Source organism: Dermochelys coriacea, chromosome 11, assembly GCF_009764565.3.
Source record: "Dermochelys coriacea isolate rDerCor1 chromosome 11, rDerCor1.pri.v4, whole genome shotgun sequence".
In the NCBI taxonomy this organism is placed as follows: Eukaryota; Metazoa; Chordata; order Testudines; family Dermochelyidae; genus Dermochelys; species Dermochelys coriacea.
In genome coordinates, this window is record NC_050078.2 from 51,282,160 (window position 1) to 51,307,429 (window position 25,270).

General features: G+C 38.0%; 2 protein-coding genes across 11 annotated transcripts in view; both read right to left on the reverse strand.

Moving 5' to 3' along the window:
- The window catches only part of CALCRL (calcitonin receptor like receptor), a 114,604-nt gene extending 106,714 nt beyond the window's left edge, over positions 1-7,890 (reverse strand). The window contains exon 1 of one of the 3 annotated variants that reach the window (XM_038421841.2): positions 7,576-7,890. The gene's annotated coding sequence lies outside the window, so the exon portion shown is untranslated. Of the gene's footprint in view, positions 1-7,447 lie in introns of all 3 variants that reach the window. The other 2 variants (XM_043505452.1, XM_038421842.2) reach the window with 2 other exon arrangements.
- Positions 7,891-13,572: 5,682 nt separating this feature from the next.
- TFPI (tissue factor pathway inhibitor) overlaps positions 13,573-25,270 on the reverse strand; it is a 240,754-nt gene continuing 229,056 nt past the window's right edge. For 3 of the 8 annotated variants that reach the window (XM_043505454.1, XM_038421844.2, XM_043505453.1), the window contains 3 exons: positions 25,157-25,252; positions 18,323-18,505; positions 13,573-16,393 (listed from right to left, as the gene is read on the reverse strand). In XM_043505454.1, the coding sequence (XP_043361389.1) occupies positions 16,287-16,393; positions 18,323-18,505; positions 25,157-25,252 (386 nt within the window). In that variant the 3' untranslated portion in view covers positions 13,573-16,286. Of the gene's footprint in view, positions 16,394-18,322; positions 18,506-18,648; positions 19,818-20,731; positions 20,758-22,075; positions 24,395-25,156; positions 25,253-25,270 lie in introns of those variants that run through there. The other 5 variants (XM_043505457.1, XM_043505456.1, XM_038421845.2 and 2 more) reach the window with 3 other exon arrangements.

Consider the following 25,270-nt stretch of genomic DNA (forward strand, 5'->3'; position numbering starts at 1 on the left):
AGGATACCCCAGTTTACTAGTTTTACTTTAAACCACCACTTCTGCATAAAACAGCACTAACAATAAAAAAAGAAACGGTGTATTTCAGAAAAGGTGGCAATTCTGCTGGAAATGGTTACAATGCAAACTAACATCATAAAACACTCCCCTGGGCCTTAACTTATTAACAGTTACCTTTCCTATCTAAAAAAGTAGGTTTTCCCTCCAAAGTTCAGTCTGTTCCACAGCTGGCTGGCTTCACAGAAATCAGGATACATTTTTCACAGGAACATCTCTTCTCCTCAAGATGTCTCCTCACTAAAAGGATATAGAGTGCCTATACTGAAACAACCTTTTGTCTTTATTCAAAGATAGGGTGATTCCCTGGCAGTTGTAATGTTCCTTGTCTGCAGTTATGTCTGATAGTTTTCCACTGAAAGTCTTGGGATGAAGGAAGGCTGGTCAAATGAGCATTGCATTATACCACCAGCAAAGCTGGGTGGAGCGACAATTCCTTCCTGCTAGGATGGAGCATCACCAAGACATATTAGCCCCTGTTCATTAACTTATTTTCATAAAATATATTTCAGGATAGTTACATTATTCCTTAAATATTACCCATACATAAATCTCACAATGCTTATGAGTCTTGACAAGTTATGAACTCTCTGTAGATAGCTTACATGCTACTCTTTATGGATAAATACCCTGCAAGTCGTGTGTTTGGTGTATTGAGTTTGTCAGGTCTGAGTTGAGAATTGTTCACAAAGAACAGTGGACTCTTTGCCAGGGGGCCTGTATATGACACAGCATCTTTGCAGTGAAGCTACAGACTTGTATTGCCAATTGTTCTTAGAACTTTTCAACTACCAGCATAATCTTGAGATTCATCAGTCTTTCCATTTATTTATATCATGTGTGCTCTGGTCTCACTTATAGGTAGACCAGGGCATCACAGAATTTGCTGAGCAGTTTCAAGAGAAGGCTAGTGAGGTATTCCATTCAGTGTGTACCCCCTATATAGTCATATAGGCATAACTTCTCCATCTTAATTCATGGACTATAAACAACAATATCTGTAGCCTCCTCCATAAAGGAAACAGACAGCCACAAAGTAAAACTTCATCATTTAAATGAGGGGAGAATTGAAATGGTCAGGAAAATATACCTATACTGCGTAGGAGAAGTAGACATAAAGGAATTATTTCTGGCAATGCACTGATTGAGAACAACTGTACTTCTGTCCATTGCAATATGAATCTATACATCCAACTTAAAACCCACCAGAACATAATGACCATGTCATACACAGCCCTCAAACTATCGCAGCAGCACACTGAGATAACTCTTTTGCTTGAAAAAGTATGGAGTTGACTTCTTGTTCTAATGAACTGGTAGAATGTGTAAAAGTTCCTCTACGCAAAATATTTTTACAATGAAAGAGCTATAACTATACAAGCTATTATGTTACTTTGAGCCAGAATCAAATAGAAAACAATGTATGAATTGTCTCAGTAAACACATGTTTATGATCACCTACTGCAAAGTATCTTACTGGGCTCAGAGTAATTGCAAATGTGCACTTTTGTGACTGACCTTCCCACTGACTAAAATCAGAATTTGGGTTTGCAAGGAAGACTTCTGGAACTTACTGTAAAATGAGTCCATATAGTATACTCTCACAGAAGCTATTAGTAATATTAGAAACAAAGCTGGTTCCAATACCTTCCCTGACTCAAAACTGAGCTTTGGGGTTGAAATTTTCTCATTCTGTACCAGATGCAGATCTACAGTGGTATTTTATCATGATTTCAAAATTCTGAAGGGATACCGAACACTGGCAAGATGGGTATACAGCAAAACAAAATATCCTAAGATGCAAAATGGCATGCTTGAGAAATCATCTTGGAAAATGCCTGAGAAAGGGAACATTTTTCAATTGTACATTCTGCCCCCAAATCTCAGATTTATACTAGTTTCTAAAATATTTCTCACTTTTAGACCCCACAGTGACACCTGCTGGATTCAATGAACTGAAGGGTGGATGTCCCCATTATACAGAAGGCTGCACGATCATCCCTGAAAAGGTATGTTTGTATAGTAAAATAAGGTTGTACAACAATTTACTTTTCTGTGTATAACAGGTATCCACTGAAATACATAATCCCATTCATGGCGAAGCAGAGTAAGGGGCTCACTCTATTAAGATAGTCATTGAAATGCATCAAAAGTAAATTATTGGACGTAAGATGTTGGAAACATATTACATTTTTGCTGTCATCAGAAACAGATGGGAATAAATATTTTTAAAAATCTCAAAACAAATGAATATTGATACAAATCTAACTGCAAATGAGATTCCAGCACAATATTTTAATTGGTGTTAGGTTCTCCCCTCCACCCACCAAAGTATACTGATTAACCAATAGCTTAATGCACTCAAATCAATTACTACCTACAATGTTTTTCTATAACAGCCATCATCATTATACACACAAAAGAGACAAATAAGAATATAATGAGTTCCATTTTATGTAATTCTGTACTACTACAGTTCCTGCAGTTTTCAAATACGGAATTAGCATTAAAGAGCTCTCGATAATGTTGAAAGAAGGGTTTTAATTACTATGGTATCAATTAGACTATTAAGAATAAATATAATTTACTAAACACTAAAGAGATCATTGCTTTAAAAATAAAAATGTCTATAGAATATTCTTTAGAAAAAAAGTTTAATCATCACTGTGTTTAATTCATAGTACTTGGTATTCTAGTTTGAGCCTGGCTAATACAAGCTATATTCTGCAGTCCTTACTCAGACAAAATTCTCCCTGAACTCAGGGGGAATTTGCTTGAGTAAGACCTGCAGGATCTAACCACGTATCAATTGACGTCTTCTAACATTCCATCAGTTGTTTAGTTGTCAGGTACGATTTAACGATGTCCCAAGTAATCTGAACTTCTTGGAACAGATCCTCAGCTGGTGTAAAATGGGACATTTCCTTTGAATTGAACAGAGATATGCTGATTTATACCATCTGAGGTACAGTAAACACATTACTTAGTTTAAGTCAAGCCATTTTTCAAAAAAACTTAGTTCACTTTAGAAATAATGAATTTCAATTGTATCTTATCCTGGAAAAGCTGCTCTAAATAAATCACTTTAATCCTACTGGACAATACATACTGTAGCAATGATTAAAAGTGTTTGCACAGAGGTAGGGCAGAAAAAAGAATAGCTTTGCTGGGAAAATGTAAACACCATAAACAAGCCAGAGGAACCAAAGGCAGATATGCATGAGAAATAACTGAGAAAACAAGACTTTGATTGAAAATGCAAAAGTTAACTCTTCCAAGTCTGCCTTTGTTTCAAGAATAGAACAAAGAAAATGCTGCAAAAGCAAAGATATTCGATGAAAACTAATTTAATTCATGTTTATAATTCTGGAGCGTTTAGAGTTCTCTAAACAGAAATTAGATAAGGAATGGTCTAATTTCTGCTTCTCTCTGTGTAAAGTATATATATATTATACTGAAGATATCTCACTAAAAATAAGATACTGTAGAGTATTTTAATTGATGCTACCAAAATAAATACAATTTAAAGAGAAAGGGGTTTGACCACTAATGGGACAAATTCTCCATGTTTATCTGGTTTACAAAAACCAAGAATGGCACTGAACTGTATTCAATTTCAAATAGTGATCCTTGTGCCTTGTTTTTTTTTTCTGAAGAACACAGGAATTGAATGGACAAACTGGATTGGATCCAATTTGCATGACATCTTTTAAAAACAGAATTTCTCTGATTATTTCAGAAATCATTAATCAAATCATGAATGAAAAACAGCATGGTGCTGACAACAACAAAAACCTTTCAGGATTTTCTCATTTGAAAGCTATTTTCTTGACAAAAATCAAGCGTAAACTGATTGTAGAATTATTCACTTGTTCCTAAGCATAATGCTATGCTACAATAAATTCCAAAATTCTGGCACGTTATACATTAAAGTCTTAAACATTTCCCTTCCTCACTGAGAAACTAAGCCTATTGAAGGTGTTTTCAAGCAGCATACCTCTTAATCGAGTACACTTTTTGATCTAAAGTTGATGCAACACCAATGACAAGTTATTGTACATGCTTTTACAGCAGAGGAATTTGGGCTGTGAGTTTATTCCGGTATTCTGTATAATTTCATAAATGACAGCTAAACAGTAAGCATAGAAGAAATTTTACTACTAAAACCAAGAAAACTATAAACAAATGCACAGAAGAGAACAACTTCTTAAAGAAAGCTTAAATCAAGTAGCCTACAGAAATGTAGAAACTAACTTTTCATTGAAATTGCTCATCTTTAATATTTACTATAACACTTAGTAGAAATATATATTTAATATCACTGCATATACTTTAATATTGGAAACAGACTGGGTTCAGTATTTTCTTAGAGGAAGTTACAAGTATTCAAATAGGTTTTCCTTTGTGATTTATGAAAGCTTTGTGGGCCCAGTCCTACAGAAGCCTCACACATGAGTAGTTCTATGGCAGTCAATGGAACTACTTGCAAGAACTAAACTGAGCAAGTATTGGCAGGACAGGCTGGTTTTATTCTTTATTTCCTGCTATCTGGATTCAGACACCTTTACTCATGTCGAGTAGTAACTTACTCCATGAGCAGTCCCATTGAAATCAATGGAACTCTTGAGAGAATAAGGTACTGCTCACAGGCAGAATCTGACCCCCACTGAATTTTGAACAAACAGGTTTACTCAGTATTTTCAGACTTAAAATGAATATAATTTTTTTTGAAATTACTAAAAATGTCTATCAGCAGCCTGTCAGTAAAAAAACAAAAAGGTGTAAGGGGAGACATCTGTGATGCAGTTAATTCCTCAGCACAAAACTAAACCTAATTATAACATGTACATCTTAGGTGAAACGCTGGTCAGTGAAAAAACACTCATGGACTTCAATGGGGCCAGGACTTTATCTGTTGTACCAAATCAGAAAAAAAAGTTGTTTCGTTGGGACAAATCTTGCATTTTTGAAAATTGAGCAGAACTCCCACTGAAGTCAATGGGAGTTTTGCCTTCCGAGGCTCAGAATGTGTTTGGGTTGAATCACAGAGCATTATATCACTGGGCTTGAATAAGCCTGGGAGAATCTGAATGTTGAGTACCACAGAATTTGGTCCTACCCATGGTTTGTAGTCAAGTATACTTAATACTTTTCTTTTGTATATCAAATAATTTGAGCCAAACTGCTCAGCATCACTGGTTGGTTATCGTGTATAAAATATGCTAATAATTTTCGATTAGGGCCTTGCTCCTGCAAACACTTACACACACGCTTAATGTTGCACGTTTGAGTAGTCCAATTGAAGTCTCTGGTACTACTCACTTGAGCAAAGTTAAGCTTGTGAAAGATTGGAGCCTAAACCATTTAGTGGAAACAGTTGTTATATCCAATTATTTCTAGTATTCAGTTAATTAAAACAACATTAGCACTGATTTCTGTGTTTTTTTATTGTTTGATTTTATCAACACTAAATGCCTTTTGTCCCACACCTATTGCGAGTTTGGGTCTTATCCTGGGATCACTGACAGTTTGACCTCAGTGGAAGCAGAATCATACAATTAAATACAGTAACTGGCTAAAACATGGTGCCTACAATAGATAGTATTACCATGTCTGAACTACTACATTAATCACATATGCAAAATATATATGAAGTAATACACAACATACAGCTGATACACATCCTCCCTCATGCTGCCGATTTGTGTGTGTTCTTTAAAGCAGCGGTTTTCAACAGGGGTCTGCAGACTACGTCTAAGGGGTCTGTGAAAGACAAACTAAAAATGGATTGAACAGAATTCAACTATATAAGCAGACAATAGATTTCCAAAGAGCTCTGTACCTCCAGTCGAAGTTTTCTAGGGGTCCACAAATGAAAAAAGGTTAAAAACCACAGCTTTAAGGAAAAGATGCGGCCAATAAAGCCAACTATCAGTCATGCTGATCTAGATTAGTGTAACTCCTTTGATTTCAATGGAATTACTCTAGATTTAGAGTCAGTGTAGCTGAGAGCATAACTGAGCCATTTATAAAGCATCATACTTAATTGTTAAATCCCCCACAGTTGCAAATGAGTGACTAGGTTCCATGATATATGAAGATAATCTGCTGTAAATGAGAGTAGAGCCTGGCCCCAGATATTAATTGTGAATTTATTAAGGTAAGATAGTAACAACACAGGCTTCTATGATTTACCCTCAAAATGTGAGTAGGGGCTAACTGAATTATTGCAGGACAATGTCTCATTTGTCTCTTATATGTACACTGTCACGATATAATTTCTCAACATAGATTTTCAGTACTAGCATACATTTTCATGGGGGTTTTGACTCTAATGATCCATGACACCAGCACTGCCGGCCCCCCCACCCCCCGTCATACTTACACACACATGCAGCAATTGACTAACAAAGATAACTGATCATAGGAATGTGGCTTCACAGATACAGACAGGAAATGCTACTTCTAAATTAGAAAGTTTAATCCTCTCTAGGGCAAACAAGATAGATACCGAACTTTAGTGTCAGTTTAACCCTTTATACAAAAATGCACCCACTCCAATCATACATTTCCAGTTTTCCACATTGCAATGGTTTAATAAGTGGGGGAAAGGAAACATTTTTTTAAACTGATCAACACCGAAGAAAAAACTAAACCACCGAAAAAACTCCACCCCCAAACCAAAATTTAACCCCCACACACAAATAACACCCCACCCTTCCCTCTGCCACACAGGGAAAAGAAACCTTGAAAAAAAGAAGGGTGAAAAATACCCTCACCCAAAACTGACAAACACAAAGTTATTTTTTCCTTAAAAATGACAAAACCCCTTTTAAATTCTGTTATAAAGCAGCAAGGAGTCATTCTGGTCTAACTCAGATGTAATCTCTTTCTCCTGTACAATAACAATGAAAATCCAGTAAAGAAAACTGCTCTGCTTTTATCACTTAATTCTTCCTCTCTTGCAAGAACCCCAGTTGTCCTGAATTAGTCTTAAGGACTATTTCCCAACCAGTAAAGTCCTAATCCTCTCCAGATGCAAATTCTGAAACCTGATCAGCTAATATTAGGGTTTGTGAAAAAATCCTTTAAGTGCTGACTTGGGTGTCTCGTTTGTATCATCTTTTTTACCAATCCAACTTGTGATAAATTTGTTAAATATTTTAACAATAATATCAGTTATAAAATCAGCTCAGCATTTGTTCAATAAAAAACATAAACAAAGACTTTTTTTCTTATAGCTCTACCTCTGCAGATTACCAATATGCTCAGGTTAAAAAACAAGCAGTTCCTCCTTATAATATTAATATCCATTTTGATAAGTACATTCAGATGCCACAGGGATGTCACTCTTATTTAATACAGTAAATCTGTTTTAATCTGTACTCACCAACACAGTTCCTTTGAAAAAAAATTCAAATAAATTCTTGGATCTCAATTTGATTTTGCCTTTCAATTTATGAAACAGTGTGATTCTCCCCCTCCCCCCAGCAAGGTGGAGAATGATAAAAGACCTACAATCTGATCCTGCAAGCTGGGTATAAATCCAGTTTATCAGAGCCTGATGATCCTAATGTAAGAGGTTACTTCTGGTCTTCTGTGGAGAGAGGGATTGCTCTGAGGAGAATTGGAAGGGTTGTCAGATTGTAAGTGATCAGCAGCAAGAGGGAAACATCAGAGCTTCCTGTTACATCACACTGACCCCGCCTGCATTTAGTATTAAATTTCTTTCTTTCTCAAATAGCACACCCCCAGAAAGAAATGCTCCTCTAATATTCCCAGACAAGAACCGGAGGCAGCCTGAACAGTTTCATGTGGTATCCAGATCTATTGTTCCTAGTGAAAGCTAGTTTACTTTCACCTTCACTGAGATCTGTTGAAACTTGCCATCCAGATAAACTAGTGCCTTGAAGTGAATCTGAAAATATTATTCTGTTCCAAAAAGGGGGCTTAATTGCTTGTTTTTTCACATATCCACTCAGTGGAGCATGCCCAGTTTAAAACAAGTTTGAGATAAAGAAACTAACCTAAATCTTTACTTATAAACAAAGAATGTAGGACAATAGCTGCATTATTCCTTACTAGCTCAGTGACCTGACCGTCTCTGACAGAATCCTTTCTACAGATGATAGCACTGTATGTTGCTCTAGGCATTTGACTGTTAAGTGCTGAGAAGACATACCCAGAAATAGTTTAATATTTGAAGAATAAAATTATGTTAGAAATCAGAATCGAATCTCCTCATGCAGACAAATATTAAATTAAAACTACCAGGTTGTTCCTGTCTCACCCCCCCCCTTTTTTTCAGTTGCAAAAAATAAAATAAAATAAAATTGAGATTGCATGAGTGCAAGAGAAAATATCAAGGTAAAACAAAATAAAATCGGCCATGTGAATCATTGCTAGATAGAATTCAGACCTACATTTTCCAAAGTGGCTAGTGATCTCAGAAATGTTAATTTTTGGTTGCCCCACTTGAGAATTCTTGAGAACATATGAGTTTAGAAATTGAGTCAAAGGTTAATGTAAACTTTCCACTAACTTCAATAGATTTTGGAACAGGCATGTGACTTTCTGAGGTGCTGATGACTTGTCCTCAAAATATCAAGCCTCTTTAAGGTATACTAAACTGGCCACCCAAAACTGTAGGCTTCCCAAATCAATAGATATTTTTGAAAATGTAAATGACAGTGCCGTAATCCAAAACAAATGGGAGCTCAAGAAGTCTTAGACTCCAGTCCTGCTAACTCTCACACACAAGTAGTGTCATTGAATTGAATGAAACCACACACCTGTGTAAAGATACTCATGAGATAAGTATTTGCAGGATTGGGACTTTAACGGTCATCTGACTCATTTGTGTGTAAGTGCTGCAGAGGTCTTAATGTGAGAATTGTTCGAGAATAAAGTACGATCAATGTATGTCTTTTTAAACAAAAACACACTCAGATTAAGAATTGATATGCTAAATTTCTGGCCAATGCAAGCAAAAATAAACAAGACGCTGGGTCTGATTCTGAACTCACACTTATGTAAATCAAGAGTAACTCCACTCATGACAATGGCCTTACCTAGTGTAAAACTGGCTTATAATTTTAAAAGGAAGTGGTGTCATGGAAATATGGAAGTGTCTAGACCCTGTTCTCTAGCAGCACTGCTGGGCTATAAAGAGCTAGAAAATAAGGAGAAGCAATTTGAACCTGAACATTGATGTGAAATTAGTTCTTGGTCATGATAAATATCTGTGCAAAACACACTGGAAAATATTAATTAGTACTGTAGTTATGTAGATTGATCTTTTCACTCTTTCTTTTTGGGAAGCAGTACTGCACACTAACCCAAGCAAGCAGAATTGTCCATGGACACAGAGTAGTAGACTCTGTGTCCATGGAAAGAAAAGGAGTACTTGTGGCACCTTAGAGACTAACAATTTTATTTGAGCATTTTTTTAAATGAACTGTTCCAGCAATGTTTAGCTTACTGTAAATGTGGTAGGATCATCAAAATCTGTCAAGGGTCTCAGCCTTATGACTACACCCAAGACGTGATGATCCAGATTAACTCGATAGAAAGGAAAAATCTTGGATCATCAGGTCTGAGGTTTAAACATAAATCTGAGCAGCCAAAAGAGTTTTGTGACCCTACCATTATATAGTAAGTGAAACAGAAAAGGTTGTGCACCAAAGATTTGCTAATCCAGAGCTCTTCTGACAAAACATATGGAGTAATAACACTATGTGAATCAACCAAGCATAAGAAACAAGACACAAACAAGTTTTTATTGCATGTTAACAGCTATGAACTATACTGGAGAAAACCTTTTTAAACTGGGGCAGGGGAAACATTACTCTCTAGCTACCTAGAAGACTATGATATGTGCAGTGTAAAGCTGCCATCTAGTGTTCAGCATTCACCCATACATCATTTAAACATTAGTTTTCATTTCGTAGTTTGAATGACTAAAACACAGCTGATGGAAGGGGCTGCAGAGACCACTTCCGATAATATAAGAAATTATACAACTTGTTAGGCCAAACACAATGTGAACATGAATGAGGTTTGAAAAAAGTTCAGGTAACTTTCTTCCCCACCAATTTTTAGGCATTTTCTGGTTCTAGTCATGAGCAGAAATACTAAGACCAAACATATGCTGTTCACATGTTATTTTCTTCCTGATTAAAACTATGAGTTACCTATAGACCAATGAGAGACTATTTTTGATAGATTTCCAGATTTGTTTTGCAGACTAAATGCTCTGCTGTACGTTCAGAAAAGGTTATAGATACAACATAGGTACTTTCGCAAAGAAATCCTCCAAACTCTTTGATGTTCACTGATCTCTAATGTACCCAGTTTTATAGAAACAAAGCATGAGAATTTTCATTAATTATTTCCTGAGATCTATCTATATTTCATTTTATTTTTAAACTAACCCAATTTTAAAATGATGATAACACCTTAAGGAAATAGCTGTGAGGAACAAAATTGACTTGCAGGTTAATATGCAGGAACACATTGAATCTGGAAGGACAGACATCTTATTAAAATTTAAAGAAATGTACTGGTTCTTAAAGCAGGTGTGATGGCAGTGGAAAAAGGAATGGGTGGAACAGAGGGAAAAAGCTGGAGAGAGAAGAGAAATAAGAGAAAAATAAGTAGAATGGAGGAAAGGGAATACAGATTAGAAGAGTAGTAAACGTGATGGGGTGAGTATATTAAGAGAATTAAGAAGTGAAAAGAAAATGAAAGTTCTGAACACAGTCTAAATTTCCTTCAAAATAATCTGAATGGATTCTGGCTAAAGGAAGGAATCAATGAACTATATTAAATGTCAGGAATATGGTTATTGGTGTCACTAAGATATAGCGTTCAGTTTTCTCTGATTTTTGTAATCTTGGCCTAGATCCCTTTATTCCTTCCCTCCAACCAACTCTATTATCCAATAAAGACTCATCCTTCACTTTTAATTGTCTTTGTGGAGCAAGTGTAACCTGTTGGTGTCACAGAGTCACAGTGCTGGTGTTCTGAAACAGCTCTGAATGAAGTCAGGCATGATTCTAGTGCAGTGTGTTTTCCCTCAGAGCACATTCTCACCAGGGCAAGAAGCCTGTTCCTGGGTCTGACCTTGGAGCATTCAGCACCCCTGTTCACACTGTGAGCATCCTGCAGCAAGTCCACCTGGATGGGACACCTGGGGAAGCCTTACACCCCCCAAAGGGCCATGCACCCCAACTCTGGAGTCAGAGGTGACTCTCAGCCAGCGTTGTAAAACAGAAGAGTTTATTAGTTGATGGGAACACAGCATAGAACAGATCTTGTTAATACAGAAAGCAGGAACATTCAGAAAATTCCATCTTGGGGGAAACCCTGGGCTATCCCCCGAGTTTCAAACCAGGAGACTGACCAGCTTCCAGCAGCCAGCGTCAGTCATGAGCTACTGCCCTGTCTCTTTACTTTGTCTCTTTCCTGGGTAAACAGGTCACCTGGCTGCATGTTTCACTTTGTTTTCCATCTCCCCCAACTGGGCTCTGTATCCTTGGCCATCAATTACCAGGATACAGATACAGGATACTATTCCCTCTGTGCCCAGGCAGACAGTTGGCAGTCACACCTTCCCCTAGGGGTCTCTGCAATGATCACACACCCTTGTCCCACCACTTAGATACTTGAATAACACATAAGGGAAACTGAGGCAAACACAGTATTCAGACAAAACAGTAAGAACATACCCACTTCATCACAGTTGATTACTCTGAGTTTAGTTGCTCTGAGGGTATCACAGTGAGCAGAGGAAGAGGTGCTGTGTGAATGAGAGAAAGGAAAATGAAAGGAAGCTCTGCTATGGATTATATTAGGGGACAGATAGATCAGGCTGTAGTGGCTTTCCCTCAGAAGGATAAATAGCCAATAAGGGATTACTTTGTGGGAACATGAGTCTTTTACTATGTTAAATGGGATGTGAAGAAAGATTTTTTAAAAATGAAATACTAGCCCTTACTGCTTAAGGAAACAGGATAGGTGGAGGGGAACTGTAGTTACACTTCCCAGATGACTGATGCATGCCCAAATCCTGCACATTCAAAGACAGATGGTTCATGTTCTTCTGGGGTGAAATCCTGGTCCTACTGTAATCAAGGGGAGTTTTGCCCTTGACTTCTATGAGGCCAGGATTTCACCCCAGCTGTGCAATACCTGTCTGTCTGATAATACTCAACTCCTTTTTCTGGATGGAAACACTGGATACTTCTCAGTCACTTAACATTATTGATCCTACTCTTCAATTCATTGCTCTTCTTTCTAATGGAGAACACTTACAGTCAAATTCTCCAGGCTGCTGTAATTTATGCCAACCATGGGAATCACCCTGGACTGTGGAAGAACAACACATTGAGCTTCATACCATCTCTGTACCCTCTCCTCCTGTGGTGCACGGTGTGGCCTTCACACACAGCCCTTATTTTGCTTACCTACCGCAATGTTCTCATAGATATGGATTGTAAAGCAGCAAAGGATCCTCTTCAGGATGAAAGAAGCACAATAAATATAATCTTATCATTAATACAATTCTAATAACAATGGGCTGGTCTCTGTAAACAGTGTGGCATGCACTGTTGATCTGCACATGGGTGTGGGGGGGGGTTGATATGGGAGAAAAAATCAGGCGGGGGAGAAGCAGGTGGACATCATCCCCCATCAACACTGCAGAGCTCAGGACATAAATGAAAGATAGCCCCAGGTTATAGTAGACTTTGACATGCCAAATGACCACCTTTCCCTCCCCTTCATCCTGTAGAGGGAATGTCCCTTTAAACAGGGTTCTGTGGACAGTCAGCAGCTGAGGCAACCTGATGTCAGGATTCCTTGGGGGCAATGGAGGGAGGAGAATTAAGTGATTTTGTTTCAAGCAGAGAGGCAGAGGCTTCATGGATTCAGCTCTTCAGAAAATAGGACCAGTTTTGTATATTTAAAATATTTCATCTTTTAAAAAAAGCTTGTTGCTATTTTTACCATACACAGACCAATCCTGCAAGTACTTACTGCTGCACATAGTGTTTTCTCTGATGTAGTGCATCACATAGGAAGTGGTGTTGGCTTTAACTCCCCATAGTGAGCACAACACTCCAGTCCCCTGGGGGAAATCAGTGGCAAGCCAAGGCCCAAGGGAAGTGGGGTTGTCAACAATACTTCAAACCCACTCACTCCTTCCTTGGGCTGCCATCTGTCAACTGCCCATCCTCTTACTTGCAGGCTGATCCATAGTGATCCCTTCAGTGGGGATACTCACAGTAATAAGCGCTGTACAATCGAGGAGTGGATCCTTTATCCGGATCACTTTCCCAAGTGAATAGCCACTCTCCTTATTTGGGCAGAAGGGGAAAATAGATTTAAAATGTAAACAATTCCAGCATTGCCTTGCTAGTGGTGCGAACTAATCAAATCGATGTTCTGCCAAATTGAGCCATTTAATTACGAAGCTTTTAAGAGAATATTTCACATTATAAGAAAACACCATCATAAACTTTTCCATTTATTACTATGCTACAAAATCCAGATTACCATACAGAAACAAATGCACAGATAAAAAGAGAACAATGTTTCATGAAACTCATGGTTATTACAGTAAAAGACAACAGGGCTAATAACATTGCAAACAATATTTAGCAGATTTGCACTTTTATAAAAACCATACAGTAAAGATAGGGTTTTGCATAAAGTGAAAGTCTGATTTCAGCTTTCACTTTCACTTTTTCACACTGATTTCAGCAATGTTTAGGATTGAAGAAGAAGCATACACAATTAATCCACTTGCAATATGTTTTCTTAGTACATGAAGTAATAGGTGAAACCAATATTTGTCTGATTTACGTTCTACTGAAGGTCCCATTACTTTAAGCTTCTTTACAGTATCAACATTGCAAATGGTGACACTGTGGGATTGCAATGGCAGCCATGGAGCAGACTTGATGAAAAAGAAAAGATTTTCCCTAAGAATGGATAATGCAAATCCATTTTAGAATTGTTGCTAGTTTGAGAACCGTACTCTTACTACTAAAGAATAGGGGCCTGATGCTCATTTATACTAGGGTCCCTTTATACTGTTCTGGCAGTGTAATGGTGCCTTAAAGGGAGTATAAATGATATTGCCAGAGTGCTATAATGGCCCATAGCGTAAGTGAGAACCAGGCCAATGGGAGTTTAGTTTGAGTAACCATGCAAGATCAGGCCTTCTAACTGCACTTATCATTACTAACTTGCCCAGTTGTCTAATAAAGTTATCTGCTCCAATACAATGCAGTTCACAATCTGCACAATTTATGTCTAAGCTTCCTTATATAATATTGAATATGTTTCTCATTCTAGGTTTGATTTAACATATTTTCATCTGATTTTCTGAGTATACGTTAAAATAAAAACTAACATTTTTATTGAACCTTTCATCCAAAGATCCTAACGTGCTTCACTGGGACTGAGGAGTGAAGTCATAATGTGATTGCTGGGGCAAGTTATGCTCTCAGTTACCCCAGTGTAGATTTTGAACTGTAGTAAGTGAGACAAGAATCAGACCCATTAGTACCATAAAACAAATTACATGTGGGGAGAAATGAGAAACTATTGATCTTCACTAGTTATTGGAGTTATTCTGGATTTACACTGGTGAAGAAGAGCCCAGTTTGGTCCAGTCAAACAGTTATCACGTTATGATTCTTTGCTTCTCACAGAGGTTTATATAAGATACAATCATAAGGCATCATATTTTTCAGTGAATATTTCAGTCCTAGAAGTATTTTTCAAAGCAGGCTTAGTAGCACAAAATGTAGCAGAGGACAAATAATACAAAAAGTATAGGCTTTTGAAATCACTCAGACAACTCATCCTAGACAGAAGGATGTTCAGTGGCTGAGGTACTATCCTTGTACATAGCAGACATAGGTTCAGTTCCTTCTTCTGCAACAATTTTCTGTGTGACTTGAACCAGTCAATCACATAGGGTCCGGTATTTAAGTGCCTAAAAATGCAGATAGGCAGCTACTGGGATTTTTTCAAAGTACCTCTCTACATTTTTAGGCACCATAATACCTTTAAAAATCTGGCCTTTAGTTTCTCTCTCTGTTTCAATTCCCTGTCTGTAAATCAGTGATAAGAGCAATTTCCTATGGCTCAAAATATAGTGAGGAAAGATAGATACATTTAAGAGTGTGATGGGCTCACATATCATGGAAGTAGGGCCATATCAATTAAGATAAGTATTCTGAAAACCAGCTCATTTTTATATATGCCAAGCATTTATTGCCATATGGCACAAAGACATTGTATTCAAAGCAAAACATATGGAAATGATAAATACTCTTTTTAAAAAACAAAACAAAAAAAAAACAACCCAAACCTATCCAGCATCTATTATATTTTCAGAGGGACAGGACATGTCATGAGATCTTTAAAGTGATCAATTTACTTACAATTTTTTGTTTTGTCTTTAAATAGACGAAGATAAACTTGTTTTACTGGGAACTATTATCTTGCTACCCATGTCTCCATTGCCACAACAAGGTGAGGCTTGATGACTTCAGCTGTAAAGCTCAGTGTCCTTGATATACTTTGGGCTTTGTGAAGATCCACAGTGACATTTCTCCACCTGTTTATGACTTGAATATTCTCTTTGTGGTCTTAGTGGGACTAACTATGATCTTACACCCCATTTACAGCAGTCTGGCTCCATGGACTCCGGCAGAGTTAAAACCTGATTTACATAATATATAATAAATGAGATCAGAATCAGGCCCAGTGTCTCTTTGTAGCAATTGCCCTTTATCTGTATTCAGGAATGAATTATTCATGCTCCAATATAAAAAGCATTATACTTCCTTTCGAGAAGAAAGTTTACAGAGGAAGACAAACAAGACAATAAAACAGACTAGGTGAAGCCAGCCTGATCTTTGAATCATTGTGGCTCAGATATACACACACAGTCTGTTTTGTCCTGCTTCAGCTCCGTTGGCGAGTGTACATTGCCAAACTGCATTTTTAACTACGTTTGTCCGAAAAAAAATTAAATGCTGATCGCTTAGCACACATGAATAAGGAATACAAAACAAAATAGATAAGCCGCCCAATAATGCATAATCAAATGATCAGTACAGTAAGGAGTTTAAAAATGCTGCTGTTAATGCTTTCGTTCACAGATGAAAGATAATGGAGTAGTTCACATTTCTCTTTTAAAAAAGCAGAAGTTATATCCTTTCAATGATGATTTCATCTTCCCTCAGTTTCAACGGCTGTTTCTTTCTTTTTCTCTTGATTTTCATTAAGCCTCTTCGTCCTTGTTTTTTACTGAAATCTAATGGCAAACAAAAATTAATTTTACACACTGTACCAAATAAGACATCCACATCATATGAAAATAAAGAAGGGCCAGATTCTTCTTTCTGTTACACCTGTGTACTTCCATACTAGAGTTACTACAGATTTACTCTAGTGTACATTAAAGCAGAATGTGTGTGATCAGCTGGGATCATGGGCCTGTTTCAGCTCTTACATACACTGGTGTAACTTCATTGACTCTAAAAAGGAGTTAACTCTGATTTACAGCACTGTAAGTGGACCTGATCCAAAGCCCACGATAGTCAATGGCAAGAGTCCCATTGCCTGTAACGAGAGCTGGATCAGTGACAGCAGAATTAGGCCTAATATTTCTTAATGACTCCAATCTTTTGAAAAAAAAATCTGCAATATTCTGCTGTAAGGTAGATGTTCTATGGAACAAATTCTGCTCTGAGAGCCACACATGAAACTTCTAATGAAGTCAATGGGTGAAATTCATCCCTGTACAGAGATCAGCACAAGGTCCTGTGCCACATAAGTGCCACATAAGTGTCACATTGATGCCCTATTTGGAGGGCTTCAGCGGTGCATAGGGTTTGCACTCACCTTCTGTATAGGGCTGACTTTCACATGTGTATCTGAATGCACAATTTGGCCCTTTGTGCACAGGCAGTAAAGTGGATGTTTTGTCCTGAAATCACATTGATTGGAGCATCCCCATTTTATTTGTTCCAGTGAAGGTTGCTTTACCACCATTATTATTATGCTGATTGTGAACACCGGGAGCCATGTTACAATATGGGGGAAAGTATGCTCTCCTATTTACTACAGTGTTCAGGAAGGGAAGACAGAGACAGAATAAACTTGTGTAAGAGTCTCGAGATTTCACTTCAGCACTTCTTTCCCACAGTGACAAATGAGCAAACCCTAAGTGAGTTAATTTTACAAAACTGATCCCTTGCTACCTGGTGCAGTTGGGGCTTGTTGGCACAGCATGGTTTTAAATATGTCTGGATTTTATAACAGCTAAGCATTTACAACCAGATTTTCGAAGGTATTTAGGTTCTTAAAGATGAAGATAGAGCAGTGGTTCTTAACCTTTACTGCAGCCTGCACCTCTTTGGCTCTCAAAATATGTTCTTGTACCCCTTATCAAAAATCGTTGAAGTAGGTCAGTTCTTAAAACCTAGATATATTTTTTGTTTGTATATTACAGTAATTATTAACATTATACATTTTTAATGAACACTTAGGTTTTATGAAATAAAGTAGTTGTACTTATGTGCCTGTGCTTAATTTGTGTTTTTGATGATTTACCTTCTAAAAAAAATCTGGCATATCTCACACCCCCAGAAAGGGCATCTCGCACCCTCAGGGTGTGCGTCCACCCTAGGTTAAGAACCACTGACCTAGAGGAATGTTTAAAAGTGGTTAAGCAAGTTAGCAATCAAGAGAAGATAGTTACCTACTGGGACTTTCAGAAGCACCTATGTGGATTTTTAGGTGCCTAAACACCTTTGAAAATCTGGCCTTAAGACCCTGATTCAGCAAAGTGCTTTCATCATGTGAGTTTGTCTTATTAATTTCAACGGAACAGAACTACTTACAGGCTGAAAGTTAAGCATGTGCTTAAATGCTTTACTAAAAAAAGGCCGTATTCTCTTCTTGATGCACACATGTAATTCCAATTAACATTACAACATACTGTGCTGTGGAGATAATCGTTTGCTGAATTTAATGGATTGAGCAACTGCTTAAATGTTTGTTGTATTACAGGCGTATTTTATTTGATCAATTATAAAACATCTAATATGTAATTCTTTGCTGGAATCATAGCACGTTTTTGTTATCTTTTCATTGTTATATTTCCACATACCCACTTGCATGAAATGTTCAGGCTCTGGACAGCAGAATCTTAACCTCTTTGCACTGTTGATTTCCCTACCTTTCTTACAGGTCCTCAGACATGAGTTTTTGGAGGTGAAATTATTTTCATTCCCACCACACCCACTGTAGCTAAATGGATGGCATTTTCCTGTTGAGTGATCATAGAAGAATCTTTTCTCATTGGCTTTGCAAAGGCCTCGATCCGCAGGGGTCATGCAGAGAGAAGGGAGAGGAGGTGGTTCTAAGAACATTGAGGAAACATGGTTAGACGTGCCACTGAGTGCCTGGTGCTATTTTCTTATCTATTATATTCAGTGTCACAAATTGCAGAGTTTAAACACCTGTGAGCAAGCCCCCCCCCCAAATAAGTATATTAAGGCAATATTAGGTAAGAGTTTTTAATCACACAAAGCTCAGGAAATTCAGAGGTAAATTTCACAGCAACTTTACTTCTGCCCCCTCGCATGTACAGTATGAATTACACTAGCATCTTTCATTACACGATCACACAACATACTAGGACAAATTCTGTCCTCACATTTGAAGTAAAAAAAGCAGGACTTGCCCCACTCCACATGTAGTAATACAAAGTGCTTCATATTTTCAGCTAGCATTATAGAAAGAGGTGCCATTTAACATCACTGGGAGAAGGTTTAATTGACACACCTTGCAAAAAAAGAGGAGTAATTTAACATTGACGATATTAAAATAGTACCTCCAAAATGATACTAAACCTAATGAAGTGACTGCTCCTCAGAGGGGCTGCACACCTTCATATCACTGAGGGCTGATGGTGCTCAGCACCTTGCAGGATTGGGCTCTGGCTGTGTAGATTTGGAGGGCTAAACCTAAAGTCAGAGTAAGAACAGCATTGCCCAATAAGAAAATTCCAGACAGAGCAGACAGTGTGATTGACAGTCTAACCAAGGAATGAAGGGCAAGAGTAGGCACAACAATCAATAGAGAAGCTACTAGAATCTGGTGTTAGTAGTATGGCAGTTACATTTTTAAGGTTCCAAGCAGAAGGCTGCTGTCCTGTTATTGCTCTTATCGTTTCTGTGTTACTGTGTCCAGAAGAACTAGAAGCTGAACCAAGCCAGGGAACTAACCCAAGGCTGGAAGAAGCACCAAAGCATGGAGAAGCAGGATGACTGATCAACCCAGATAGGCTCAGGCCTATTTCAGAAGCCAAAGTGAAAATTATGCATATAGCTTCTGAATGCAAGAAGGCTGAAGTTTCAAGGGAATGGAAGCCATTATATCAGTCTGATCGCTGAGATTCCTGGAGGACACAGTTGTCACTTAGGGAGTTAGCAGAGCTGCTCTCTACAAGATTTGAACAGATGAAAGGACGGTAAGAAGCCAGACAGAAATTCTTGAAGAAGCCACAAGGCTGGAGAGCTGTAAAAACCAGTTCAGAGCACAGAACAGCTGGACGTTTTCAGGAGAGACTGCAGTATAACAGAGCTGAAGGCATCCTGAAGATACAGGACGATGAACCAGACAAGCCGCTCAGCGAGCAACAGGCTACAAGGTGGCTACAGAACTGCAGACTGAAAAAGAAAGGAGAAAATTGAGTTACATTTTACGTGTCTTACAAATGTTCTCATTACCAAAAATATCTGCATATAAAGTATGATTAGCTAACAGGTTCCCTGGATAGCATTATGAAAAATAGTGTGAAATATTGCTGGGAAGGAAAAATAGTAATTGTGTTGGGTAAGAAAATAACAGTAAAATGGAACTATACATTTTTAAGCAACATTAAGAACATTACAGTGTTGAACAAAAATGCTTTGAATGCAAAAACTGAGTAAAGAATTTTTAATTGCATTTTAAGGCAAATGTAGTCTTTTCAGGTTTCAGTACGAGAATAAATGTTTTATGTATGGATGTAATCATGTAACTAAAAGGGTTCATTGATCATTTGGAGAATGTTGAGAGAAGAGAGAAAAAGAATTAGTAACTTGGAGCATAAGGATTGTTATTCCAGAAAGGATAAATGGACCAGGATTTTGAGTCTGACAAATCAATGACAACATTTCAGACGAAGATTAGAAAAATGCCAGCAATATGTTTCTTAGAGTTTGCCAACATAAATTGCACTGGTTAATTGAAGTTGTGATTTTAAACTGATTAAGTTAAACCAGTGCAAACACCTGTGTGGACACCTTATTTTGGATTAAACTAAGTTTATTTCAGTTTATTCTAAAATTAATCTGGAATAGGTTTAAATTAATTTTAAATAAGCCACCCAAAGCAAAACAAGAGACTGTCCAGATAGGAGTATGCACTGTTTTAAAATAGCCTTTAGTTTAATAAACTGGTGCAACTTTCTTGTGTACACCAAGGCTAACTGAGTAAGTTTATGCTAAGAGTGAATTTCATCCTAACCTCAGCTGGAGATAAAGTTATGCCCTGAAACACAAAGATTGCTTCAGGAAGCAGTAAAGACCAACATACTTACCTATGATAATCTGGGAACTTTTGAACCTGGAAAAAAACACAAAAAAAGGGCATATCAGTGACAACGGGTAGATGAGACTGGGATGTTATAATATTTCACAGAGTTTAAGTTGGGAATATAAATTACTTGCCTGGTTTGTTCATCTTCTAGAAAAAATCCTTGCCTCGAGGAATTGTCATGCTGCGAGCAAGTGTGTCCTGGGAATTAGTGCCATGGGGCTGGCCCTCTGGGAAAATACCATGACCATGCATGCAGGTGCCCCAAGAACATTGGTTCATCACAATGATTGGGAGACAGCTAACACTTTGTAAAGCCCATATTTCATTTCCATAATGGACTTTCCTTCTGGAACTAGGGTTGCCAATTTGGGGTTGGACAAAGATTTCGTCACATGACATAATCTTTAATTAAAGATAAATTTTTTAATTTCTGGAGAGTCCAGGACAATCCTGGAGCGGTGGCAACCCTATGAACTCTTCAACTGCCAGCTCACGGACATTCCTACAAAACTTTCCTCTTCCCATGAAGTAGTTTCAGCTGAGGAAGGACTGTCTAATCCAGGCATGTGTAATATACCCTTCGGAGTGACATCTGAATGCTATTCAGGATCCTTTCTAACTATACTGTTTCTAAAAAACTACACTGTACATTGCCCAAGGCATTCTGTAAAAAAATAAAAAGACTAATAGTTATCCAATCCCCATTTAAATGGATTGTCACAATCTTTAGGATGCCTGCATGTCCCCTGCATTTTGTGCAGCATCATGGAAACAGCCAGCCTGTGAAAATCTGTACCCTTTATGTATGTACAAAGGCAACTCTGCATGAAGGCCGTAATTAAGAAAAAAACGTAATGATAAAAAGAAACAAGCTCTATTTTGGATTTCATGTCCCACAATTATACAGATGATTAACGGATTTTGATTTTAATATATTGACTACTGGGATAGTCTCCATCAATGAGAGATTGACACAATTTAAAAAAAACATGTTAGAAGTATGTAATCACATTTGCACAGTGTGTGTCCCTTCCCTTCCCCCCCCACCCCAGTGGGTGGACCACACAGAGGTCTGAACAGCCTTTGAGCTAACCAGGCTAGGTCTTGTTGCACAGGCAGTAGACACTAATTGTTTTAAAAAATAGCAATTAAGCACATTCTTCAGCATGCTCTGTACAAGCCTGCCCAGGATCCTGGGTACTTACTTAGGCAGCTAGCCTGCACTGAAGTCCGTGCTGCCACAACTTCACCGCCGTTGGTAGGCTAGCTAGCTTGCATATGTCTACACATTCTGCAATCACACCTCTGACTGCTCTAATTAGGTGTCATACATCTAATTTTTTTCTGCTTGGAACTACAGCATTACTCTACTAGCACTTAAAATAACATTATGGGTTTGATGCAAAGCCCACTGAAGTCAAGGCACTTTTTCCATTTGGGGTTTGTGTGCGGATGGCTGGGTGGTAGTGTTCTGCAATATACAGGCATCAGACTAAATGATCTGGTGGTCCCTTCCGGCCTTGAGCTCTATGACCCTTAAAGACTTTTGGCTTTATCCTCTGTATTCTTGTTTTCCTGTTTATCCAAACCCCTTAATTTATACAGGTTTTAGATCTTCAGTGACAATTTCATAAATTTGGACTTCCTATGTTTATTATTTGCCAGATAAAATGTCTCATAGCTCAGCACCTATGTGGTCATGAACAGGCAATGAAAGAATCTATTGTATTGTATACATGCAAGGAACAGAACAAAGGCTTCTGAGTAGAGATGGCGGAAAGTGTTCCAACAAAACAGCTTTCCATCAGAAACTGCTGATACGATGGAATAGAAATGTTCCATGGGAACATGTTGGTTCGGTTGAAGCTTTTGACAGAAGCCAGGCCTTGGCATCTGGGTTACCCAGCTCCCTGGCAACCTGGCAGTCTGCCTGGTGGGCTCCTGGGAAGCCCAGGCTTCCAGCCTCCCCAGAGCTATATGTGGTTTCCTGATGGGAAGCCAGAAGCTGGGAAGCTGGAGAGCCTCGGGTGCTCAGACTGGAAAGTTCTGAAATTTGTTGAAAAACAGGGAAGGAAAGAGGAACCACTCCTGAACAGGGATTCTATCCTGTACTTGAGGGCTGGACACAGGCTGTTTGGACTCCTTTACAGGAAACAGCCAGCTCACTCATTCTCCCTCCATCCCTGGATAGGCTCCAAGAGCCAAGTGTGACACAATGCACATTTGCCATGTTATCTTTCATATATCTAATAGTTTCAGAGATATCACCAAACTGTTCCCTGAGCCCTACTTTACTGCAGTACCTAAACTTCAGTCTCAGCTTTCTGGTTGTCAAGGAAGAGAAAACTGAACAATCTTCACATAAATTGCAGAACTGTTACAAAGATAACAGATGATCAGATCTTGCATCCAGCAGACCAGATCTATAAGTATAAATTGCTACAGGCATGTTAACAGGTAGAACAATGCCAATTTACCCCAGTAGAGGGTCAGGATCATGTTTGGAGAGAATCTTTTAGTAACAAGAATAGGAATTGACAACCTGCATAATTGCATACGGACTGTACTGATAATGGGATTTCACTCCTATACCATGTTTAAATGGCACAGTGGAGTGTTTGAATATCACAGGTCAGCTTCCCATTTCTGTTCCATCAGAAAATGAAAGGTTTGATTCTCGACTCACTTTCTCTGGTTTTCCAACAGTGTAAAATGAAGTTACCCCTGTGATTTATACCCAGAAGGAGAATAAGACTAAATGATCTTTTCTGTCAGCAAGATGATCGTAGTGAGCAACACTGCAAGAAGTTTCAAATTTGCATTTAAAGAAGAAATATAGTTCCATCTAGAAATAGAAGATTTCAGTTGTCTGTATGGCAATAGGTTTGTTGGTAGCTTATTTATTTGATGTTTCTGCAGCTTCTGATCTATCACCAACAATGCATTTCTTTCTTTGAAACAGAGATTAAATAAATTTTCACTGGCATGTTAATATATTTCCTATAATGAGTGATTCCTTGGAGAGTATTATTTATTGAGTCCATAATGTGCCCATTTATTTAAAAATAGAAAATGCTGTAGAAAAAAAACCTATGATTGATTATGCTGTTTCATTTTCATACATTTGTTGTGTGTGAGATTTTCAGACTCACATAATTAGTAAATATATCTCAAGGAATTCACATGCTATTATGACTCTGTATTTATGCTTTCTTGTTAGAAAAAGCTTCCACTCATGTAAGACTTTTCAGCAAAATAGTATTCCAAAATGCTATCCTCTCTGCTAATAGCTTAGCTATTTCAGCAACTGTGAGTTGCTGTCTCAGCATCCGATGCTGCAGACTGGTACCCAAAATAGACAGCGTCACAAAAGCTTATCCTCAGCCCAACAGTGAATATCATCACAATGCATGCAAGAAATGTAACACAACACAAACGAATACATATCCAGGGTTTATTATCAAAATCTCACTAGGCAAAGAGCACTAACACATTCCCCATCCATTATCTTATAGCCAATGTCAAACACTGAAGGCTCAGTGAATACATTAGCCATCACTCAATCTCAGGAAGTATATGTGAGTACAAGTGCAGAAGACCATCAGAAAGACTTGGTGAGAGTGATCAGTCTTTTCCCAGCTGTTGCGTGTTCCCTCTTGTATAACTGTGGATCACAAATTGACATGCCTCAACCACAATTACCTTTCAAACCTGGACATATTCTCAATCTCTAATGCACAGTCCTCAGCTGTGGAAACTGGTCCAGAGCTAATGTCAGAGTCGAAGAGCCTGAGGCTTATTTACATATAGTTGATTCTACACCTCTCTGACAGCCTTGAAATGGATACAAATGTAATTTACACCTGTTACTTATATCCCCTTACCAGGGTCGTGTAAAATGGTCTTAGTGTACATGAGAATCAGGTCCGATAATTTTACTGGGCCAAATTCTGAAAACTGGTTATGGCCCCCATGGACCATCCAGGTGGCTGAAAGGGTCTGTAATACAGCTGCAAATCACCAGCAGAGAATTAATTTGGCATAGGGGGAAAAAGCCAAGAAACTCTTGCTATTATGGAAGGCAGACACCCTGGTCTCTATGTGGGAAAAAGTCAGATAGGATCAGACATGGCTCATATTTATTCACTTCCTCCTTCTCTGTTGCCACACAGTAACTGATTTTAATCTTTCCTATGGTAATTATGTGTCTCACAATTTTAGTGTCTCTTACATGTCAATGTTTACTCCAGGCCATAGAAGAAAACTGTTCAGTCTCTACCATACATATTATGTACAAATAATTTATGTTTTGCAGCCAAGTATTTCTTAATATCTGTAGATCTATAGATAATTTTACCCCTTCACTTTCAGAGGAATGCTCATCTCCATTTGTTTTACCCATGCAAATTCAAAAGGAAATTCTTACCAAAAAGCCTTGGAAACTCACTGGGCTTTGCAACAAGAGAGCTATTGTTCATCATGATGGGGTGTTCGTCACGGTGGTCTAATTGCAGTGAATTTGCTGAAAGAAAAAGAGAGA